Below are 20,267 nucleotides of genomic sequence, written 5' to 3'. Positions count from 1 at the left end.
TTATTAATTATAATAAACAAGATAGCAAACCTCATAATAGTTAGATTAGATAAAGAACCCAAATACCTATGTATGTCATAAGAACTGAAAGCAGGAAATTATGCTTGATTCTACACAAACTCATTTCTTAATACTTCACATAGGAGGAACTAAGTGATTAACAATCTTAACAAAGATATGAAGAAAATACTTAGGATCCTGGTCTTCTCTTACTCAGTTCTTTACTGGTAGTCTAGGATACACCTACACAGAAGGAAATAAAGCTACAAATCTCCATATGGAATCCACTGAAACCAATAATGTGCTTCAGTTATACTTCTGCAGTGGGTTGGATAGTGTCCTACAAAAATTCATATTCACCAGAAACTCAGAATGGTTACCTTATTTGGAAATAGGGTCTTTGCAGATGCAATTAGTTAAGGATCTTGAGATCTTAACTTAGGTGGGCCCTAAATCCAATAGAAAGAGGAGAGGACACAGAAACAGAGGGAAGACAGGCATGTGAAGATGGAGGCAGAGTGGAATAATGCATCCACAAGCCAAGGAACAAGAAGGATTGTTTACCAGAAGCTAGGAGAAAACATGGGACAGTTTTCCCTCAGAGCCTATCTCCAGAAAGAACCCACCCTGTTGACAGTTTAATTTTGGACTTCTGGAATCCTGAACTTCTGTTGTTTTAAGTCATCCAGTTTGTATTAATAGTCATTTATTATAAAAGATCTAGAAAACCAATATAACTTCTTATAATATCTTGATAATAACCACTGAGTTAATCTATTTCATTATCACAATAAATCAAACCATGAGAATATATATGAAAGCAGTCTGGAAAAAAATGCTATTTAAATGTATGGTCGGTACTCTAACATCATCATCACCATCATCATTCCTGCTGTTAAATTAACAAATATGCATATGTAATACTAACTCTCCCTTTTTTAAAAAAGGTATATACCTCTCCAAAAACTCTCCCATCAGAAGTCACCTAAAAAATTTCTTAAATTAAACAAATGAATTATATAAACATCTTCTCAGTCTGTTTTTCACAGGAACTTTAGTATAGGAGGAACAGTGGCCTGAAAGTCAGCAGGCCTAAGTTTGGTTCTATCACTAATTTGTGACCATGATCAAGTTATTAGCATCTATGGGTATCAGGTTTCTTATCTCTAAAGGAAAAGGTTTAACAGAAACTAGATAATCTACAAAGTCAAACTCTTGACTACCACACAGTATAGTTTCTTTTTTCCTTATAAACAAATAAAACTAAAACCCAAATTATTTAGGCTACAGATACTCAAACTGGAGAGAGTCTGTGTGGGTTAAAAATTAAGAACTTTAACAAAAATGGGGAAGAAAAATCTTAAGTAAAAAGGGAAATATTAAAGCAATTCAACCAACCAATCTATTTCTACTAGGATAAGTCTTATTTTTGGTAAGTGACATTAAAAAGGAAGAGGTGGAAAACATGATCAGTGACTGAAAGCAAGCAAAACTGAGGTTTATAAATGCCACATAACCATGACTTTGCTATGTAAGTGTTAGACAACAAACATTAACTAAATACCCACTGTTCTAATACTGGATATTAGAAGTCTGACATTTTAGATTTTTCATTTACACGTAAGAATCTTTTTAGCCTCAGGAGAATCTTCAGAATCCATGAAATAAAGTACCCTGATAAGTTTGGGGAATATGAAGCAGCAATAACAGTAACTCTCATTTACTGAATGCTTACCCAGTGTGAAGCATTAACATTTTTCATATATCAATAATTAATCCTCAAATAAATACAAAAGATGGTATTATCATCCCTTTATATACATGAAGAAAGGTGGAATGTGGAAAAGTTAGGCAACTTATCCAAAAATTAATTAATTCATTAATTCCATGGTTCAAGACTTTCAAGAATAAGGATGCAAACCTCTGCTTTCCAAAACCCAAAACCTGTGTTCTTGTTACCTATTATGGTACAGTTCCATAAGGCAGTCACCCTCAGAGTGTTGTGACTGAAAGAGAGCATGGGCTTTTGATGTGAGTCCTGTTTTACACATGGGCTCAGTTTGTAAAAATTCATCAAGCTGACTTATATTCTGTGTGATTTTCTAAATATTTACTATGCTTCTAAAAAAAATACACACAGACACACACCCCCTCTATGCATTTAGTCAGACTCTTTCTTTTGCAAGTAAAAATTCAAATCAAACTAGTTTCAACAAAAGAAGGGGAATTTATTGCCTGATACGGCTAAACTATTCAAAAGTCTGGGTGAAGCTAATCTCAGGTGGAGAGAATCCGGGCACCAAAGTACCATGATGCCATGTAGTTGTCTTTATTCCCATTCCTGACCTTCTCTGGTGCTATCTCATTCTCTTTCTGTCCACAACTTTCTACATGCTGTAGTAACAAATCTGGAGGCTGCTCCAGACTTTCATCCTGCACAGTGCTCTTTCGCCCATACCATATTATAATATAAAGCATGGTAATTTAAAATTACATTAAAGATTTAATAGTACACATGAAAATATGGTTCAAGAAAGAAAACATAGAAGAGAAAATGTAATAAGCCCATTTGTCTACGGCTAACTACTTTTTAGTAGATCTTAATTTTCTATCTACAACTATAACCATCCAGAGGCAAAAGAGGACTGAATGGGAAACTATATCCCATCAGAAAACATTTCTGTGTGTCACCTAGGATGCTTTCAGCACCAAGAAACTAAAAACTTCAAATGACTGAAAAATAAGGGGATCTATTATCTCACACAATAAGAAGTCCCAAAGTAGGACACTTTCAGGGTTGATTAATCCTGTGGTTTGGTTCAATAAGTCTTGAAAAAATCAGGTTCTTTGCATCTTTTAATTCTGCCATTCTCAGACTATTGGTAAGCTCCTCTCATGGGAGCAAGGTCACTGTAAAAGCCCAGGCAGCAGAGCTTCACCCACCAACATCCAGAGATAGGAAACAGACCCTCTGTTTCATATCATATTGTATTAAATTAGTTAATATATGCAAAGCACTGAAAAAATGCCTGACACATAATAAACATTACAGAAATTTGTTATTATTATTATTGGTTCTGTTTTTAGGACATGAGAGATTTTTCTCTGAAGGCTATAAGGCCTATGAAGGAGAATGAATTCCTTAACAAAGTAGAGGCTCTTCCAACAGGGAAAAAAGTCACGTCAGGAATGGTTCTGGGTAGCAAACCTACTGAATCCCAGTCCTCCATACAATCTTTCTTCTCAACGGGCTTTTAACGTATTAACTGCCATATGAATTGTATTTGACTCACACTAGTTTTGAGCCTGGGGCCTCGTGAAACATATGTAACTTACACATCTCTTCACCTTGGGAGCCACGAGAACTATTTTTCAAGTTGCATATAACTCACGCACAGAAAACGATAAAAAGTAACAATTTTTTCATTAAATTAGGATCATTTTGTTTTTGAAGTTTTTATTCTATTTTTGTAATAAAACACCATGGCCCCAAGGGAAAAAAATTTTTTTCTAGCATGGCAGTCAATGTGTTAAAAGAAGAGGAGTCTGGAGGCATCTTGGGGCTTGTTCTGACACCATAGAGAAAGTCCTCTGTGGCAGGAAGGAATAAGCCAACCCAAGAAAAGCGAGCAAAAAAGGCAGACAGATACATCTAATGATGCTCTGGTCTGGAGAGTCAGTCAACCCTGAGGTAAGCTTCACCACTCTGTGTGGTTTAGCTTGAAAGCCAGTAAACTTCCCCTAACAAGACAGCTTAAGTTGGATTTGTCTTACTTGCAAAACAATATTGACTGATGAAGGAAGGATAACCAAAAAGGTAAATAACTGCACAGGTTTCTGGAGTTGAAAGCTGAGACTTAATACTTCTTAACCATTTGTGCAATCCTGTGCAGGCTACCACTCTGAAATACCACACGTGTACTTCAGGACATACACACACATGTACACACACACACACACACGCGCGCATGTGAATGCACAGACACATGCACGTTAACATAGCTGAACTTTACTAAAAAGGTAGAGAATTTAAAGTTCCCAACTATTTATAACTGACAACAGTTATCAATCAAGGTCATTACTCAGGCCTGTTTCTCATTTAAATTACTAAATGAATCCCACTGTTGGCTCATATTTAGAAGTCATTACACATATTCGTTAGTTTTCTTGCTGGCCACTGACTCCTTAAAGGCAATGACCAAGATCTAAGATCTATATCAAATAGTTCTTCCTCAGTTCTGTAGAGTAAGTTCACTATTTTACTATCTCCATACGATGTTGCTAGTGCTTTTCTTCTCTTTCAAACTGGGGAGTATTTCTAAGCCACCCTTCTCTTACATATTCATCTCCTGAAAATAAGACCTCATTCTCTCATAACTTGATCTGCACAGTCACAATACAATCCTATGGCTCATCAATTATCTTTGAATCCTTATCACTTAAGGTTCCTATTAAGATGCCTTCCAAAAGATAAATAATTCCTTTTCCTTGGAAACAAGAAACTAGAAATATGAAAGCAAAGTATTTTGTTCAACTGCTCACTATTAACTAAAGACTATTCTGGTTTCTCCCCTGTTGCCATTCTTGTTGCATTAACTATTCCTCCAAGTTAATAACTGAAAACTACCTTGTACCAATAGGAACTTTCAAGTTATTCATGACTATCATAGCTATAATAATACAAAATGAAGTTTAAAATTAGATATTAAAGGACTTTAAAAATCTCAAGTAAACCATACATAGAATAATTTATTAAAAAATACCTGATATTTAATTAGAATTTCTATATACTTCTATAATAACTTAAAATAATAGCTGTGCACAGTGGCTTACAACTATAATCCCAGCTACCCAAGGGGAGGTGGGAGATGGATCACTTGAGGAGTTTGAAATTAGCCTGGGCAAAACAGCAAGAACCCCTTTCTACAAATAAAGTGAACAAAATTAGCTGGGCACAGTGGTGCTCACCCATAGTCCCATCTACTTGGGACGCTGAGGAGAGAGGATCACTTGAGCCCAGGAGTTCAAAGCTACAATGAGCTATAATCATGCCACTGGCACTCCAGTTGGGGGGACAGAGTGAGACTCCATTTAAAATTTTTTTTTTTAATTTTCTCCTGTAAATTTCACATCTGTTATTAAAGCTCATGTTAAAACAGTCCACAAACAAAGTAATAGCCTTTGCAGCTAGTGTTCAGTACTCAAAATAAATATGTAAAAATGTTACCATTTTCCAGTGGGGAAAAGTGATTCTAAATTGAGTTACTACCAAACAAATATTCAATAAAAGGAAGGTGAATGTTTCTTGGTTTTTATTTACAGTGAGACTGCCCATCAAGAGCTGGATACTATTGATTGACAGTCACAAAACCAAAGGTTGTTAAAATATCAAAACCTTTTAAAATCATCTAATCCAAAACTTCTTAACTCAGGTTTCAAGACAGATATGTGACATTATGTGCTTATGTACATTATATACATTTTTCTCCAAATAAGATCCTTAGCTTTTATCACAATTTTAAAAGGATCCATAATTGAAAAGAGAACCATTATCTAGTCAATACAGAGAAGTAGAAATTGAGGCTCAAAGAAATAGTTATTTGCCCATGGTCAAATAATCAGCAAGTACAGTTACAGTACACAAGAGTTCTTTTCACTGCAGCATAAACACTTCTAAAACGATTTTTTCTAAGCATATATTTAAGAGAAAAACAAATCTGAATGACCTCAGAGTAGTGAGGAAACTCTCAGGCTAATGATAAAAGGAAATACTAACGGCAGCCATGAAGCATGACTTGAGAAAAATCCATTCAATATGGAACAGAAAGACAGAGGTTCTAGGATGGTCATTTCCAAGAAACTGATAGAATACCTAAATATGACTATTGCAACAAAAGAAGTTTTACTGTTCTACCAAAGACTTTGAAGAACTCAAAAAAAAAAAAAAAAAAACCTATCAAAAGGGGAAAAAAGTCTGCAAATACGGTAGTACATGACATGGCCCAGCTCTACACAAACATAATAATGTAAGCATAAAATGAATACTGATTTGACGAAAATTTTTAGTCACAGAGAGGATAGAGGGAGGAGGCTTAGGAGGAACTTACAAAAAGCTAAATCCTAATTATACAGTCAAAAGTCAACAAGTAACATCTACAATGAAATGACCAAGAAAAGACAAGGTAGGTACATTTAAAAACATAAAGTAAATACCATAAAAAACAGTGTTATTCAACAGGGCACATTTGCATTTTGAGCAGGGCAATTACTTGTTATATGGGGCTGTTTTCGAACACACGTCAGCAAACCAAGACCTGTGGGCCAAATCTAGATCATTGCCTGCTTTTGTAAATTCAGCTTTTTTGGAACACAGCCAGGGCCATTCATTTTACATATTGTCTATGGCAGCTTTTAAGCTACAATGGTAGCACTGAATAGTTGCAGCAGAGACCCATGGCCCTCGAAGCCTAAAATATTTACTATCTGGCCCTTTATAGAAAAAGAATGCCCGCCCTACTTTAGAGCATTTTTATGACATTTAATACCTCTGACTCCCATCCATAAAATGCTACTATCCCCCCAAAAGTAATTACGAAAATTAAAACCTCACATCCCACATTTACAGTCCCCCTCCCCAACTTCCTAGCAGGGATAAGAAGTGGTAGAACTTCAGGTTCAGAACTACTGAGCTATAGAGTTTAAAATGATTGCCTCTGGGGAGCAGAACTCAGAGATTGGATGAGGACAAGGAAGGGTAGTACTAGCGGCTGCTATTTTTTTTTTTCCAGTAAGCTTTGAAACATTAATCTTTCAAAGTATTCACATGTATTTCTTTAAGAAAATTAAATTTAAAAGCAAAAGCAAAAAAAGGTGCAAATTAAATTTAGTTAATGGTTCTGGCAACTGTCTAACAAAATATGTGATTACATTTGCTGGTATATTTTACAACATGTGTTATGGTTGCTCTGGAAAATTTTTTGTTTACATACATCCAAAGCTGCTAGGTAAATGACCCTCAGATAAGAGAGGTGTTACTGTGCTAACTTAATGTAAGTATAATATTTCAAACCCTCCAATCCCTAGAAAAGTCAACCAAAATATGTTTTATAAATGATCTTCAGTGAAGTCTGAAATGTTTAACATAAGAAGCCAAAAAGAGAAAATATTTGATAAACATTACTTCCACAAGTAGAAATTAGGAAAGAGAAAAACTTTCAAAGATAAATGTAGGAAATTTAATTTTTTTTTAATTTTCTTTAATTCAGAATTTTCTTTTATTTAGCTCTTTAGATAAGCAGTCTGTTTTTTAAGTTGATGAGAAATTTAAACATAAAGGCAACACTAATATAGAACTACAAAAGACTGTATTAATAGTATGTCAGCATCAATATTTCCAATTAAGTACCTCATATGAAAAATTTATTACTTATCTGTGGCATGGTCTACCCAGAAAATAAATAACACATACAAAGACAGACCATATTCTTAGGTTTGTCTAATCTTTAAAGTGTTTTAATTATCACTTATTTTCAATTCAACTAAATTAAAAATTGTCTGGTTTTCTCCCACATAGGAAAAGCTTTATATATTGTTAATAGGCACCTGAAGAATAAGGCATCAAAATGTTTTAAAAGGTGAAAACAAACATAACTCACTACATACTCAAAAAAAAATCTAAGATATTACATAAAACAACATACATTTTAAAGAATGTAAATACTCTTCAGAAGTATAGTTTATTGTTTTTTTTAAAAGGCATATATTCTTTCAAACTTTATAAAGAAAACATTACATTGGTAAAGCTTACTTTGAAATATATAGGATGATACAGGTAGTTTAGTTGTAAAAATTCTAAAACATCAAAATAAGCATTTACTATTTCAGTTTATAAAATACAGTCCCCACGGGTTTATTTTACTGAAAAGATTCACCTATTGAATTGTAAGGTACAAAAAACAGGTTAAAAATTGTTGATATAAAATTATAAAGCTATGCTAACCTTTCTTTTAAAAAAATTAAAGAAAAATTTTAATACTATAAAATGCTAATATATCTATAATCTTGGAATCTGGTTTATATTATAACTGACCATAATTAAGCTAGATATTTTGATATTATAGAATAAAAAGTAAAAAAAATATTTTTAAGCATCACCTTTCTAATTTATTTAGAGGTAAAATACCACAAAGAAAACTAAAATAATCTTCCACTAAAAGTCCTAAAATCTATTTTGTCATTATTTTAGGCAATATTTGACATAAATCCATAGCATAAATAAATATGCATTTTTGGAATTAAAACATTTTAAAAGTTAAAAGTTTTGACTATCAACTTACCTTCTTTTGATACCAGACTATAGCATCTGTGACTTTGGACGCCATTTATTCCACTGAAATCACACATTAGTCATTTTAGGCTGTGCAAGAGAGAAAAACACACAACTTTACTTCCACCTTCCAAAAGGAGACTGAACAGCATGCATAGGTAACACTCTGGTTACTTGCAGAGCAAAGGGTGTATGACTATACTTATATTACACCCTTCCTCATTACTATTTTAGCAACAGGTCCTCTTAAGTAAACAAAAATCAGTTGCCATAATAAAAGAAGGTTCTTTTAGCATGACTGTAACACTTGAATTTTCTTACAAAATAGGTTGAATTTTTTAAAAAATAAATCTTTTAAATATATCTGAGAATTTCCCAGGTTATACTAAAAATTTTTCATTTATAAATTCACATATAATAGAAACCAGTTCATTCACTCAGTCACAGATCAGTTTTGCTGTAGTTTTAGGAACTAGTGTCAATTACTATTGCTAGAGGATGGCTTAATAGAGATGCCAAAATTTATAACTGTATTTAATTTTCCCTGACACTCAGAAAACACAAAACTGAACTAAAATCAAATAATCCAAGAAGCCTAAAATTTATTTTTAATACCAAGCCAATATTAGTTAATAACAATAATAATTAATATTAAGGACTTCTCAGATATCACAGTTTGCTAATATTTAGAAATATACCCTAAGTCATTTTATAAGCATCTTTCTTGTGTTTGTCTAAGAGTATTGGGTACTAAACTTAAAGATTCCTTAGCCCTAGAGAGAATTCCAGACTGATTCCAATTAACTACAAAATACTCTTCTAGTCATAAGATGACACTGGAATGGAGGGCACTGCTGGTCTGGTGTTAAGAATGAACCTAAAACAGCTTTAAAAGCAAATACTGTCCCTAGAACTTGTTACAAACAAGGATCATCTAAGGCCACATAGGATCTCAGGGAAATTCTGGGGTAAAGCACCCTGCTGAGCCAATCCTAGCACATGCAGATCTGCAACTATAGAAAAGCTACCACTACAATTTGCCACAGTAAACAAAATACCAGACATTTTATATACCATTTTTGGGAGCATGGTATGCTTCTGGAGCATATTAGTATTCAAACATACTGAAAATCATTAGCAAGTTCAAATGTTCAGATGATCAACTTCTACACTTTAAAGTAGAATCTACTTAATGCCTGTATTTTTGAGAGTGTTATAACCAAATTATTTTATTACCTTTCCTAATATATTAATGATTCTGTCTTTAACTGATTAAATTCAAACAAATTATGTTTGAAATTCCTGAAAAATACCCTGACATAATGGAAAGAGGAGGAGAACAGAGTTAAAAGACCTGGCTTCAAATATTGGCTCTGTTATCTAGTATATAATATTAAAGAAGTTACCCTAATCTCTTTGAACCCCGGTTTCTTTCACTTGTAAAATAGGAATAACTGTACCTACCCATCCGTTATAGGATTTTTGTGACCAATAAAAAATATACATAAAATGCCTACCACAGTCCAGGACATATAGTGTTCAATTCAATTCTAATTATTTGTATTACTTTTATATTAAAAAATTCCCCAATCCAGGAACTGGGAAGTATTTATATTTCCTTTTTTAAACATGGCAAACGGTTTAGAGAGGAATACATGGAATCATGTTCTGTTGACATTGAAAATAAAAATAGCTACCTGATTATGTTAAAATCACAATATCAACTCTCAACTATATACACATGGATTATTTAGATATTTCAAAGTTCACCTCCACTTAAATTTCTCAACAGGTGTGGCCACCTTCATTTCTCTCACCAGGGTTTTTTTGAGATGCTCCCCCTAACTGACTTAAAATCTCCCATTTTGGTTTTTCTGTCCTGGAAAACTCTGGGTATGATTAACCACATTTCATCTTAGAGGTTTTCTTTCCCGTTGATTTTGACAGGGGACTATTCATTACAACACTACATCTTTATATTTGTTTGTCAAGACAATTTTGTATGTTTCCCAAATTGATTATAACCCACGTGTCCCATGCAAACTATGAAAAATGGTACAAAAGTATGAGAATATCAACTTTTCACTTTATCTCCTTTTTACTTTACCCAATCTTTATTGACAAAAATTCCAGATTATCTACCAAGATAAAGATCCTCTCTCCTAACCCCCAAGAGTGTAAATAATATACATTTCATATAAAAAATGGGAAAGGATTTTTTTATCACCCATTTTATTAAATGTATGACACATTTAATATGTTTAGGGAATATTTAAATGGTCATATACAAATAATAGTGTTTTCTGTTTAAAGAAAAAGTTTCAATGAAAATGAGAAAAACACTGACTGTCTCAGAATAAAATGATCCAAAAGACTTTAAAAAAATATGTTTTGGTTTACCAAGCTACACTTAAAAATAAATTTTAAAAATCTAAAAGTACACTAGATATATAAAGTGTTCTAAATATTTTTAATTATATTTATCTGGGTGTGCAGAAATAAAAATTCAATCAATTTTCTGTTTTTAAAAAAAGCTTTCTCCAGTAATGGTAAGGTTTGCTCTACAAACTCATTTAATGGTTTTTCCATTATGTCAACAACCTTTCAGTGACACTGAATGGCTCATACCTATTTTTAACACAGGTTTTACAACATGCTGAGATAGATTTCTGAACCAGACATCTGACAAAGCACACTCAAAGATACCCAAATTACACATGAGTACAAACAAGAATTAATAAATCAACAAATGATTTCATGGATAATAAAGGTTATTTCTAAAGACTTTCTGAATTCTTTGATTCTATGACAGTCCAGGAATATAGGTATATACCTCCCTCTTGTCATGATAATTCTGGTTAAATAACTTTTAACATTAAATTATATCACAGTTAATTTACAGAATAAAAAGCTTACTGTTGACCTTGAATAGAGAATCTTAATCTTTTCTGATCGACTGATCTGATACAAGGATGCGTATTATGACACAGAAATATTACAATCCTAAAACAACATGGAAATAATCTAATTCTAACTGCAGGTATAGTATTCAAATCTTGCTAGAGTTACTCTAAGCTAATCCAAACCTTGACACAGATTTAATCATCATACTTTATGAAAACATATGAAATTATTCTTCACTATATCAATTTCCACACAAAATACATTTATGATACCAAAGTCCAGAGTGGAGGGAAAGATGACTACAGAAGAGATAGTACGTTAAGTCTGCCTTTATAGAATCTCACTGTCAAATACAGTTGACCCTTGAACAACACGGGTTAGAACTGCATGGGTCCACTAACACGTGGAGTTTTTTAATAAAAGTTACAAGAGTGTACCTGCCTCTCCTGCTTCCTCTTCCACCTCCTCCACCTCTTCTGCCTCTGCCACTCCTGAGACAGCAAGACCAACCCCTTCTCTTCCTCAGCCTACTCAGTGTGAAGACAATGAGGATGAAGAAAACCTTTACGATGATCCACTTCCACTTAATGAATAATAAATATATATTTTCTTAATAACATTTCTTTTCTCTAGCTTACTTTATTGAAAGAATACAGTATATAACACATAACATAAAAAATACATGTTAATCGACTGTTTATATAATTGGTAAGCCTTCGGGTCAACAGTAGGTTATTAGTAGTTAAGTTTTTGGGCAATCAAAAGTTACACATGGATTTTAAATGCACAAAGGGTTGGCACCCCAACTCCCACATTGTTTAAGGGTCAACTGTATAATAATGCCAGGTGTATTTTTTTGTACAGAGCTAGTCAAAGAAATTGTCAGATTTTTAACCATTTCCTATGTTATAAAAAAAAATTGTCCATCAAATATTATGTAAGGTTACAATGTACTTCTTTCATTATTCTCAAACAAATTTCTCTGTTCCAGCACGACACTCACTAGGCTCAGAAAACAATTTATACCCACCCCTGACACTTTACTTGTACTGTTATTACCAGAAAAGAACCCCAAACTCTGTAAAATAATTTAAAGAGGTTTATTCTGAGCTGAGTGTATGTGACTTACAGCCCAGAGCACATGTTTTCAAGAGGTTCTGAGAATATGTGCCCATAGTAGCGAGGTTACAGTTTGGTTTTATACATTTGTGGAAAAAGGAATTACAGGTAAGATCATAAGTCAATAAACGGAAGGTGTACATTGGTTTAGCCCAAAAAGGCAGGGCATCTTGCAGTGAGGGAGGCCTATAGGTGGGTTTAAAGATTCTTTGATTTGTAATTGGTTAAAGAAATGAAGCTTTGTCTAAAGGCTTGGAATGTTTTTCATTTCATTTCTTTCTTTCTTTCTTTTTTTTTTTTTTTTTGAGGAGAAGGAGAGAGGAGTTTATTAATTTGCTGGCAAATGAGGAGGCTGGCAAACTCCCACCTTAAAGTACCAGCGTCCAGGACTGTTTTAACTTAAAATAAGGATGTTTGTTAATCAGAGACATTTATGGAAACTCCAGTCAGAATCTGTTAAGTAAATTGATGGCCTGTAGGTGTGGTTTAAGCTTTGTCTTGCATGGCCTTAGGCCTGTTAATGATTTAGGTTTCTTAATGTAACAAAGAGTAACTCCAATAGGGAGGGGGCATTACAAGGTGTGTTTGACCTCCCTTTTCCTCATGGCCAGCAACTCAGTTTTAAAGTTCTTTCTGGGATCTCTTTGGCCACAGGAAGTCCATTCAGTTGGCTGGGAGGCTTAAGATTTCATTGTAGTTCACACTCTTATTCCCATTCTATCCTTTGCTCCACTCATCCATCCTTCTAAATCAATTCAAATCCTACTTCTTCCAAGATGAGGCTTCCTTACAGGTGCCCATCTGGACTAAAAAATGTTGAAGCTTGATGTCTCTTTTCCAGCATTGATCTGTACTGTATAAATCTGTCATTTAAATAAAAATGCAAAGCAATACAACTATATAGGTCACTCCAGGAAACACTTCAGGAAAAAAAGGGGCATCATTCTTTGTGTCTCACTAAGTACTCAGGGCACTGTAATACATGGCAGAGGAAGAAGAGCAGAGAAAAAGCAATGACTAAGTATCAGGAGGACTGGGTTATATACTCAAGTTCTAATACTGAGAGGTGTGTGCCATTGAATAAGTTACTGAGTTCTCTGGACCTCAGCTTGTCACCACTGCCATCTAGCCAAATATTCCACAACTCAATAAAGGTTATTCCAGCGACGTACAGGAGTTCCTTTGCATTCCTTTACTAGCACACCCAAAAACATTAATATTAGTTAAATCGGTATTAATATATTGAATTTAACATAGTTGAAACTATTAAACAAAATGGAAAAGACTTATTTTTAAAAGGTTATATAAATCTCCTTAGGCCCTGACATTATCATCCTATTCCAACAACCTTTTGTCACCCTCCACTGCTTACAGAATAAAATCCATAACTCCTTAAAAATTGTATTTAGACCCTCTATAATCTGACCCTAACCTAATTACTCAACATCTTCTCATATATTCTGTATTTCAACCATGCCATACTTCCTGCATTTTTCTACCACTGTGCCAAAATTAACACTTCTCTTTCCAAAACAAGGAAGATTTTGACAAGGGCTCTTAAATTCCATTTTCTCCCCAAGTTTTTCCCAAATTCCTCCATTCAAGATTTCTCATCATGTTCTCTGTTCCCATAAGAGTAGTACCCCCTTATCTGAGGTTTCATTTTCTGTGTTTCAGTTACCCTCAGTACAATAAGATATTTTGAGAGAGAAAGATTGCATTCACATAACTTTTTATTATAGTATACTGTTATGATTGTTCTATTTTATTTTTGTTACTCTCCTACTGTACCTTATTTATAAATTAAACTTTATCATAGGTATATATGTATAGGAAAAAACACAGCATATATAGGATTTGGTACTATCCATGGTTTCAGGCATCCACTAGGGGTCTTACAATATATCCCCTGTGTATAAGGGGTACTACTCTACATTCAATATATCATTTTGTATAGATTTTGGTGTACTTATCTGTATGTGTCCACATCCCCAACCACAAGTTCTTTGAGAGCAGTCCAATGCCTTTATTATCTCTGAATTTTCCTATAGCTTTTTGTCTATATTTAACACAAATGTTTACAAACCAAATTAAAAAGTAGCCAAAATACCATCACAGATGAATGAATTTAAGGGCTAGAAGTGAAAACTCTACCTAACTCGTGTACTACCCCAATATACACATAAACACACAAACATACTCTTTCTTAACATTAAAAGGTACAAAGTTATTGTAAAGCATAATAAATATAGCTGGTTTACTTACTGACATGCCACTCAATCAACCAATATATAACTATTTGCAAATCTAAAGGTCCAATGAATACGAGTTAAAGTCAAGCCTGTAAAAACTAGTCTAACTCCATTCCTAAATGCTAAAGTTAAATATAACTCAGTTGCCTCCTCCACAGTTAAAGCAAGGAATTTTTGGACCTCGGAAACTGGGAACAAAGCTGCTCTGCCCTTAAAAGAGTAATAAATGCCAAGGTTCAAATCAAATTTTTCATACTGATACTGAAGCTAAACAAAAAGAATGCAACCTTCTACTAGTTTCAGGTAAGCTACTTTGTAATCATGTGACCTATAAATTGTCACAATTTCTAGAGAAGACTTTCATTATTCATCTGTAATGAGGATAATATTCCACAGAAATGTTGTGAAAAATAAACACATACTATGTGCTCAAAGTTGTTTCAACCTTAGGATAGAAAAACAAGAGAATTTTGTATTGAGGAAGTGTCAAGAAGGAAATAAACAGGAAGATATGAATGGGATATGATGGGATACTTTTGGAAAGGATAGTCAAAGAATTCTTCCCTGAGATGATATGAGAATTGAGATCTGAAGGACGAAAAGAGTCAGCTACGCTAAGTATTGAGGGAAGAACATCCCAGGCAGCAAGAACGGCAAACACAAAGACCTTGGGACATCGATGACAGTGGTTCAAGATGAAGTCTGAGAGGGAAACAGAAGCCATGCATCACAGATGCCATAGCAAGTAATTTTATTATAAATAAAACAGAAAGCAATTTCACAGATCACTTTAATGAAATGATGGGAATGAATTTTATCACCTAAGAAAAGTATAATTAGAGAACAAAAAGGTCCAGCCCTAAGTCCTCTACTACTCACAGAAAAGGTGGATTAAGAGAGGCCAAGAACTGAAAGAAAGCAAGTGAATATGATGTTACAGAATCTGAGAGAGAGGAGAGTATTTCACAAAGAATTAAGAAGGCAGCTAGAAGACCCCTGGGTTAGAGGTTAGAATTTCAATGGAGTTGAGGAGATGTAAGACAGATTGGAATGAGAAGACGAAATGGCAGTTAATGAAGACTACAAATATAAAAAAAAAAAAACTGACAACATAAAAATATAGCACTTCTATCAAAAATATTATAAACAATGTTAAAAGACAAGCAACTGACAGGACAAAAAATATCTGCAATTGATAGCAAAGGAATACTATCTGAATTATTTAAAGAATTCCTACAAATCAGTAAGAAAATGACAAACCCAACAGAAAACTGGTAAAGGGATAAGAAATAGATAAATCACAGAACAGGACATTATAAAAAGGCCAAATATGAAAAAAGAAAGTTTCACTAGTAATCAAAGACATTCAAATTAAAATAATTAGGTCTTTTTGTACTATAAGATTGGTAAAATTTTAAGTAAAATTCAGTTTCAGTGGGTGTGGGAGAAATGTGTACTTTTATTTACTAATATTGGGCAACATAGTGAGACCCTTTCTCTACATAAATAAATAAATAAATAAAATAAAATAGTACTACATGTATCTCTGTACTACTGCCTAAAAAAAAAAAAATAGTACTAGACGTATGGTGGTGTGCACCTGTAGTCCTGGCTACTTGGGAGGCTAAGGCAAGAGGATAGCTTGAGCCCATGCATTGGAGGTTGAAGTGAGCTATGCTCATGCCATTGCACTACAGCCTGGGCAACAGAGAAAGACCCAATCTCAAAAATAAAAATTAAAAACATTTTTAATAAAAAAAAAAAAAAAGAAATCCTGACCAATTAGTAACATTTAGATTTTTTATTCCATGATCACCAAATTTTTTCAGTTTTTTTCTATATTTAAATAGATTCAAGGCTTACTGCTGATTCTTTCACAATGGGCCATACCTGAAGTTATTATATTACTGTTTCATTTTGATTCATTTAAGGCTGACTTGATTTAATCATCAAGCAGTACTTGTCAAGAAAGTATCTGGAGTGCTATATGCCTTGATCTCTTATATGTTAGAGAACATCTGCTTGCTTCCTGTGTATTTGATTAACAATTTGGTTGGCATGGCAGAGACTGCTAATCAACTTACATTATTCTTTTACCCCACTGTCTTCTTAAAAAATTTTGCTGGCACATTGTTGTCCAAAATAAAGACCTTTCCTAATCTTTCTTGCAGCCAGGTGTAGCCATGACTATGTTCTAGTCCAGATACAAGCAAAAGTGTTGGGTAGAACTTCTAGTTGGGGAAAGCCCTTTTGTTCTTTTCCCCTTCCCATTACATGCTCCCTCCAATGCTATTTTAATGGCTGTCGCTCCAGCAGCCACCATGGACAGTGACAATGAGATTAGAAGCCAGGTGTATTCAAAGATAGGTAAGAACCTGAGTTGACTTCAGGAAAGCCACTGTACTGTTCTGGATTGACTACTTCCATACTTCTTGTACTCAAGATAACAAATCCTTATAGTTTAACCCACTGTTATTAGTAGTCAAACCAAATCTAACTGATATTTGGGCATAATACTTTGGGCACAGGCTCTTTCCATCAAAACTTGGTAAATATTGCTCCATTGTCTTCTGGAATTGACTGCAACTAAGAATTTTGCAGCCAGCTTGAATTTTTTTCCCCTTTGTGTAGGTCATATTCTTTTTTTGGCCAGAATGCTAAAATAATTCTCTATTTTTAAAGTTAATAACTACTAGGGTATGGTCAATTTTAATCATGTCATAAAATTTTTTCCTGGTATTCAGTGTGCCTGTCTATCTACACATACACATTTCATTTTAGAAATTCTTATCTGGATTATATTTCTGAATACTTTTTCTCTTCAATTTGTTGTAGTCCCTATTTCAGGGATACCAGTTATTCTTATGTAGAATAGTCTTTTCATAGCTACTTTTTTCTTTTGTTTCCTGTAGCATATTTATAGAGTTGCCATGCTAATTTTTAAAATTATGTTTAATAAGGGGAGTGCTATCCTGAGCTCCTATTTAGTCTAATATCCAACAGGTTCTCCTCAACCACCCTTAACACCTTTCTCACCTTAGTTGGGATCATTTTTATTTGTGTGCACACATATATACGCACACACACACAAACTTCACTTTGAGAAATGGGTACTATTTTTAATCTACTTTTCTATAATCCAAGACACAGGAAAGCAAGAGCCAAAATTGGACTGAGTATAGGCATGGCTGAGGTGCCATTTAATGCCCTGTACCAGGACCATCCCCCAGTCAGGGGGCTAGCCTATCTTCATGGGCTGTGGATCTTGCCCTTAACTTAGAGTGTCATTCACAATGGCAGTGCTCTCTGCCTCGGCTGAGGCTCAGCACGGCTGTACACAGTCCTCTCAAGGATTTTCTCCTTGACTTTTTGCTCCCTTCTCACTTCTTAGGTCTGCTTCTCTAAAGAATATCATTGAGAAACCTTAATATTTTGTAGGCTGCTTCTTTCTTTAGTTTTGTTTCTGGGATATGGGTTAGAATTAGAAGCCTTATCACACATAGCTAGTATCTTCTCATTCTTTCCTTGTCTTCTACTTTTTGAAGTATTTGGTATAGGCTGCTTCTTTCCTCTCCCTCCCCCACCGTTCAGTTTTTCCTTGTTTCATTTGGTTTTAGTGAAGGAAAATTCTGTGATCCTACTTCATTTTTACTCAGAAATCTCTATATTTACTTTTACTAACATCTGTTTTTTAAGAACTAGCCTCAATTTTTTAAGTTACTGACTCAACTAAAAAGTAAAATTTAAATATTCTAAGATAGGGTTCTAAACTAACAACAGTTGCACTTTTACTTCTGCTATTTCTAACAGAAGGAAGTAAAGAAAAGACACCGAGTTTCAATTCTTTTTATAAAATCAGGATACTAAGCAGAAAACACAGGGCCATAAATTAAGCTCTCTGTGAATTGAACTGTCACAACTACCTCCAAGAAAAAACTAGAATGCATTTTCCCTCCTCAAATCTATTCCTCCTTTACTAGGTATTTAATTTTCCAAGCAGGGGACCCCCTCTTGTCTCCTCCCCTTTCTCTGTAGCATATTTGTAGAGATGCCATGCTAATTTTTTTTATTATGTTTAATATGGGGAGTGCTATCTTGAGCTCCTATTTATTTGACATCCAATAGGTTCTCCTCCCACCACCACAAATTCTATCCCTGGTACATAGAAACCACTCAATAAATATAAAGGAATAAATTAATATAGCCTATTCGACATATCTCCAAACATCTCTCATACAATCCCTCCCTGGCCCCACTACCATAGATCTGTAACTAACTGATATGGTCTACTACCAGGACTACTCTAACAGTCTTTTATGGTTTCTTCATTTTTACCATTTATCTTTTTAAAATACTGACCTCATCACTTAAAAATCTCTACTGATTTCCCATTGCCTAAGAAGAGAGTTTAATCAGCACTGTATACAAGACCCCCTTTTTTACAACCTGACCATACATTTACTGCACTTCCAGTTAGTAGCATCCATCATCTCTACCTTCTTCCACCCAGGACCACTTACCTACCCTCCCCAACCTCTTATGTGTATACATATCCTACATTCTAGCCATGGGAGTTTACAAATATATAATTTCAGGCTTGTCTTCTAGTCCTGGTAATATTTCCTCTGTCTAAAATAACTTTCTCCTTGTTCTGACCTATTTGACAAGTTACTTTGACTCTTAAGGAAATTAAATTGTGAGAACATATAAGTGATGGTGTTCAAATAACTTTACTACCTAAGTATTAATTTGAGATTTAAATATTTCAAATTTTGAAGGGTTACATTGGCAAGATGGCTGACTAGAGACACCTGGTGCTCTTCCCCCCCTACAAGAAAGGTCCAAGTCAATGAATAAACACCTAAGCTTAGACTGGAGTGTTGAAGGGAGAGCATCTGGGAGTGGAGATGCACCTGTGGTGACTGGAAATCCAGGAAAGCAGCATGGAGGCAAACAGCTTCTGCAGCCCCATCTCCCCCATCTGGACTGGATCTGCCCAGAGTGAGGAGGGACTTCCTGTTCAGGAAAAAGGTAAGCAAAAAATCCCCACCAGCACCACTGCCACTGCAAACACCTCCAGTCCTTACTACAAAAGAATCCACAGTCCTCACAAGCCCTGAACTCAGTTTGAAAAGATGATGGGAATTCACACAGCTGCACTGCCCTGGATTAGGAGTACAAAGTGTGCACTTCCCAGTTCGACTAACTCCCTATAAGAAAACTGATGCAGCAGGGTACTACTATCTTCAGACCAGAGCCACCACTGGAGTGCACCCTGCTCTGGGGGACAGTAGGTACTGCACCTCTCCAGCACTAGGGCTCCATCTTCATCCCACCAAGCCCACACGGCCCACCTGGCCGAACACCACAACCCTAGCTGCATGAAGCACGGGCCCAGATCAGCTCTAACTCTGGTCCTGCACGGCAGGGAAACCAACCCCCCATCCCACTACTGCATTTCCAGCCAAAGGAACAGTCTAGTACTTCTGCCCAGGGTGAACTTAAGCTGTTTAAGCCACTGTATGTCCTCCAAGCGGAGACAACCCTGAACCTCCAAGCGGCTGATACACTCCTCAGGCCAGTGGAACAGTTATGTGTCCATGCTCAGGACCTGAAAAACAGCCCCACAGTGCCCACCCCCACCCCACCCCCTGCAGACATGCCCT

The 20,267-nt window shown here is 34.9% G+C and overlaps 1 protein-coding gene across 3 annotated transcripts in view; it reads right to left on the bottom strand.

The window, feature by feature from the left end:
• The window catches only part of PHTF2 (putative homeodomain transcription factor 2), a 113,922-nt gene that overhangs the window by 73,492 nt on the left and 20,163 nt on the right, over positions 1-20,267 (bottom strand). For 2 of the 3 annotated variants that reach the window (XM_045565570.1, XM_045565571.1), the window contains exon 2: positions 8,337-8,416. In XM_045565570.1, coding sequence (XP_045421526.1) covers positions 8,337-8,381 — 45 coding nt within the window. In that variant the 5' untranslated portion in view covers positions 8,382-8,416. Of the gene's footprint in view, positions 1-8,336; positions 8,565-20,267 lie in introns of those variants that run through there. The other variant, XM_045565568.1, reaches the window with a different exon arrangement.

This window comes from Lemur catta, chromosome 11 (genome assembly GCF_020740605.2).
Source record: "Lemur catta isolate mLemCat1 chromosome 11, mLemCat1.pri, whole genome shotgun sequence".
Classification (NCBI taxonomy): domain Eukaryota; kingdom Metazoa; phylum Chordata; class Mammalia; order Primates; family Lemuridae; genus Lemur; species Lemur catta.
The sequence above is the reverse complement of the archived record's forward strand: the minus strand, read 5'-3'. Positions and strand labels throughout refer to the sequence as shown.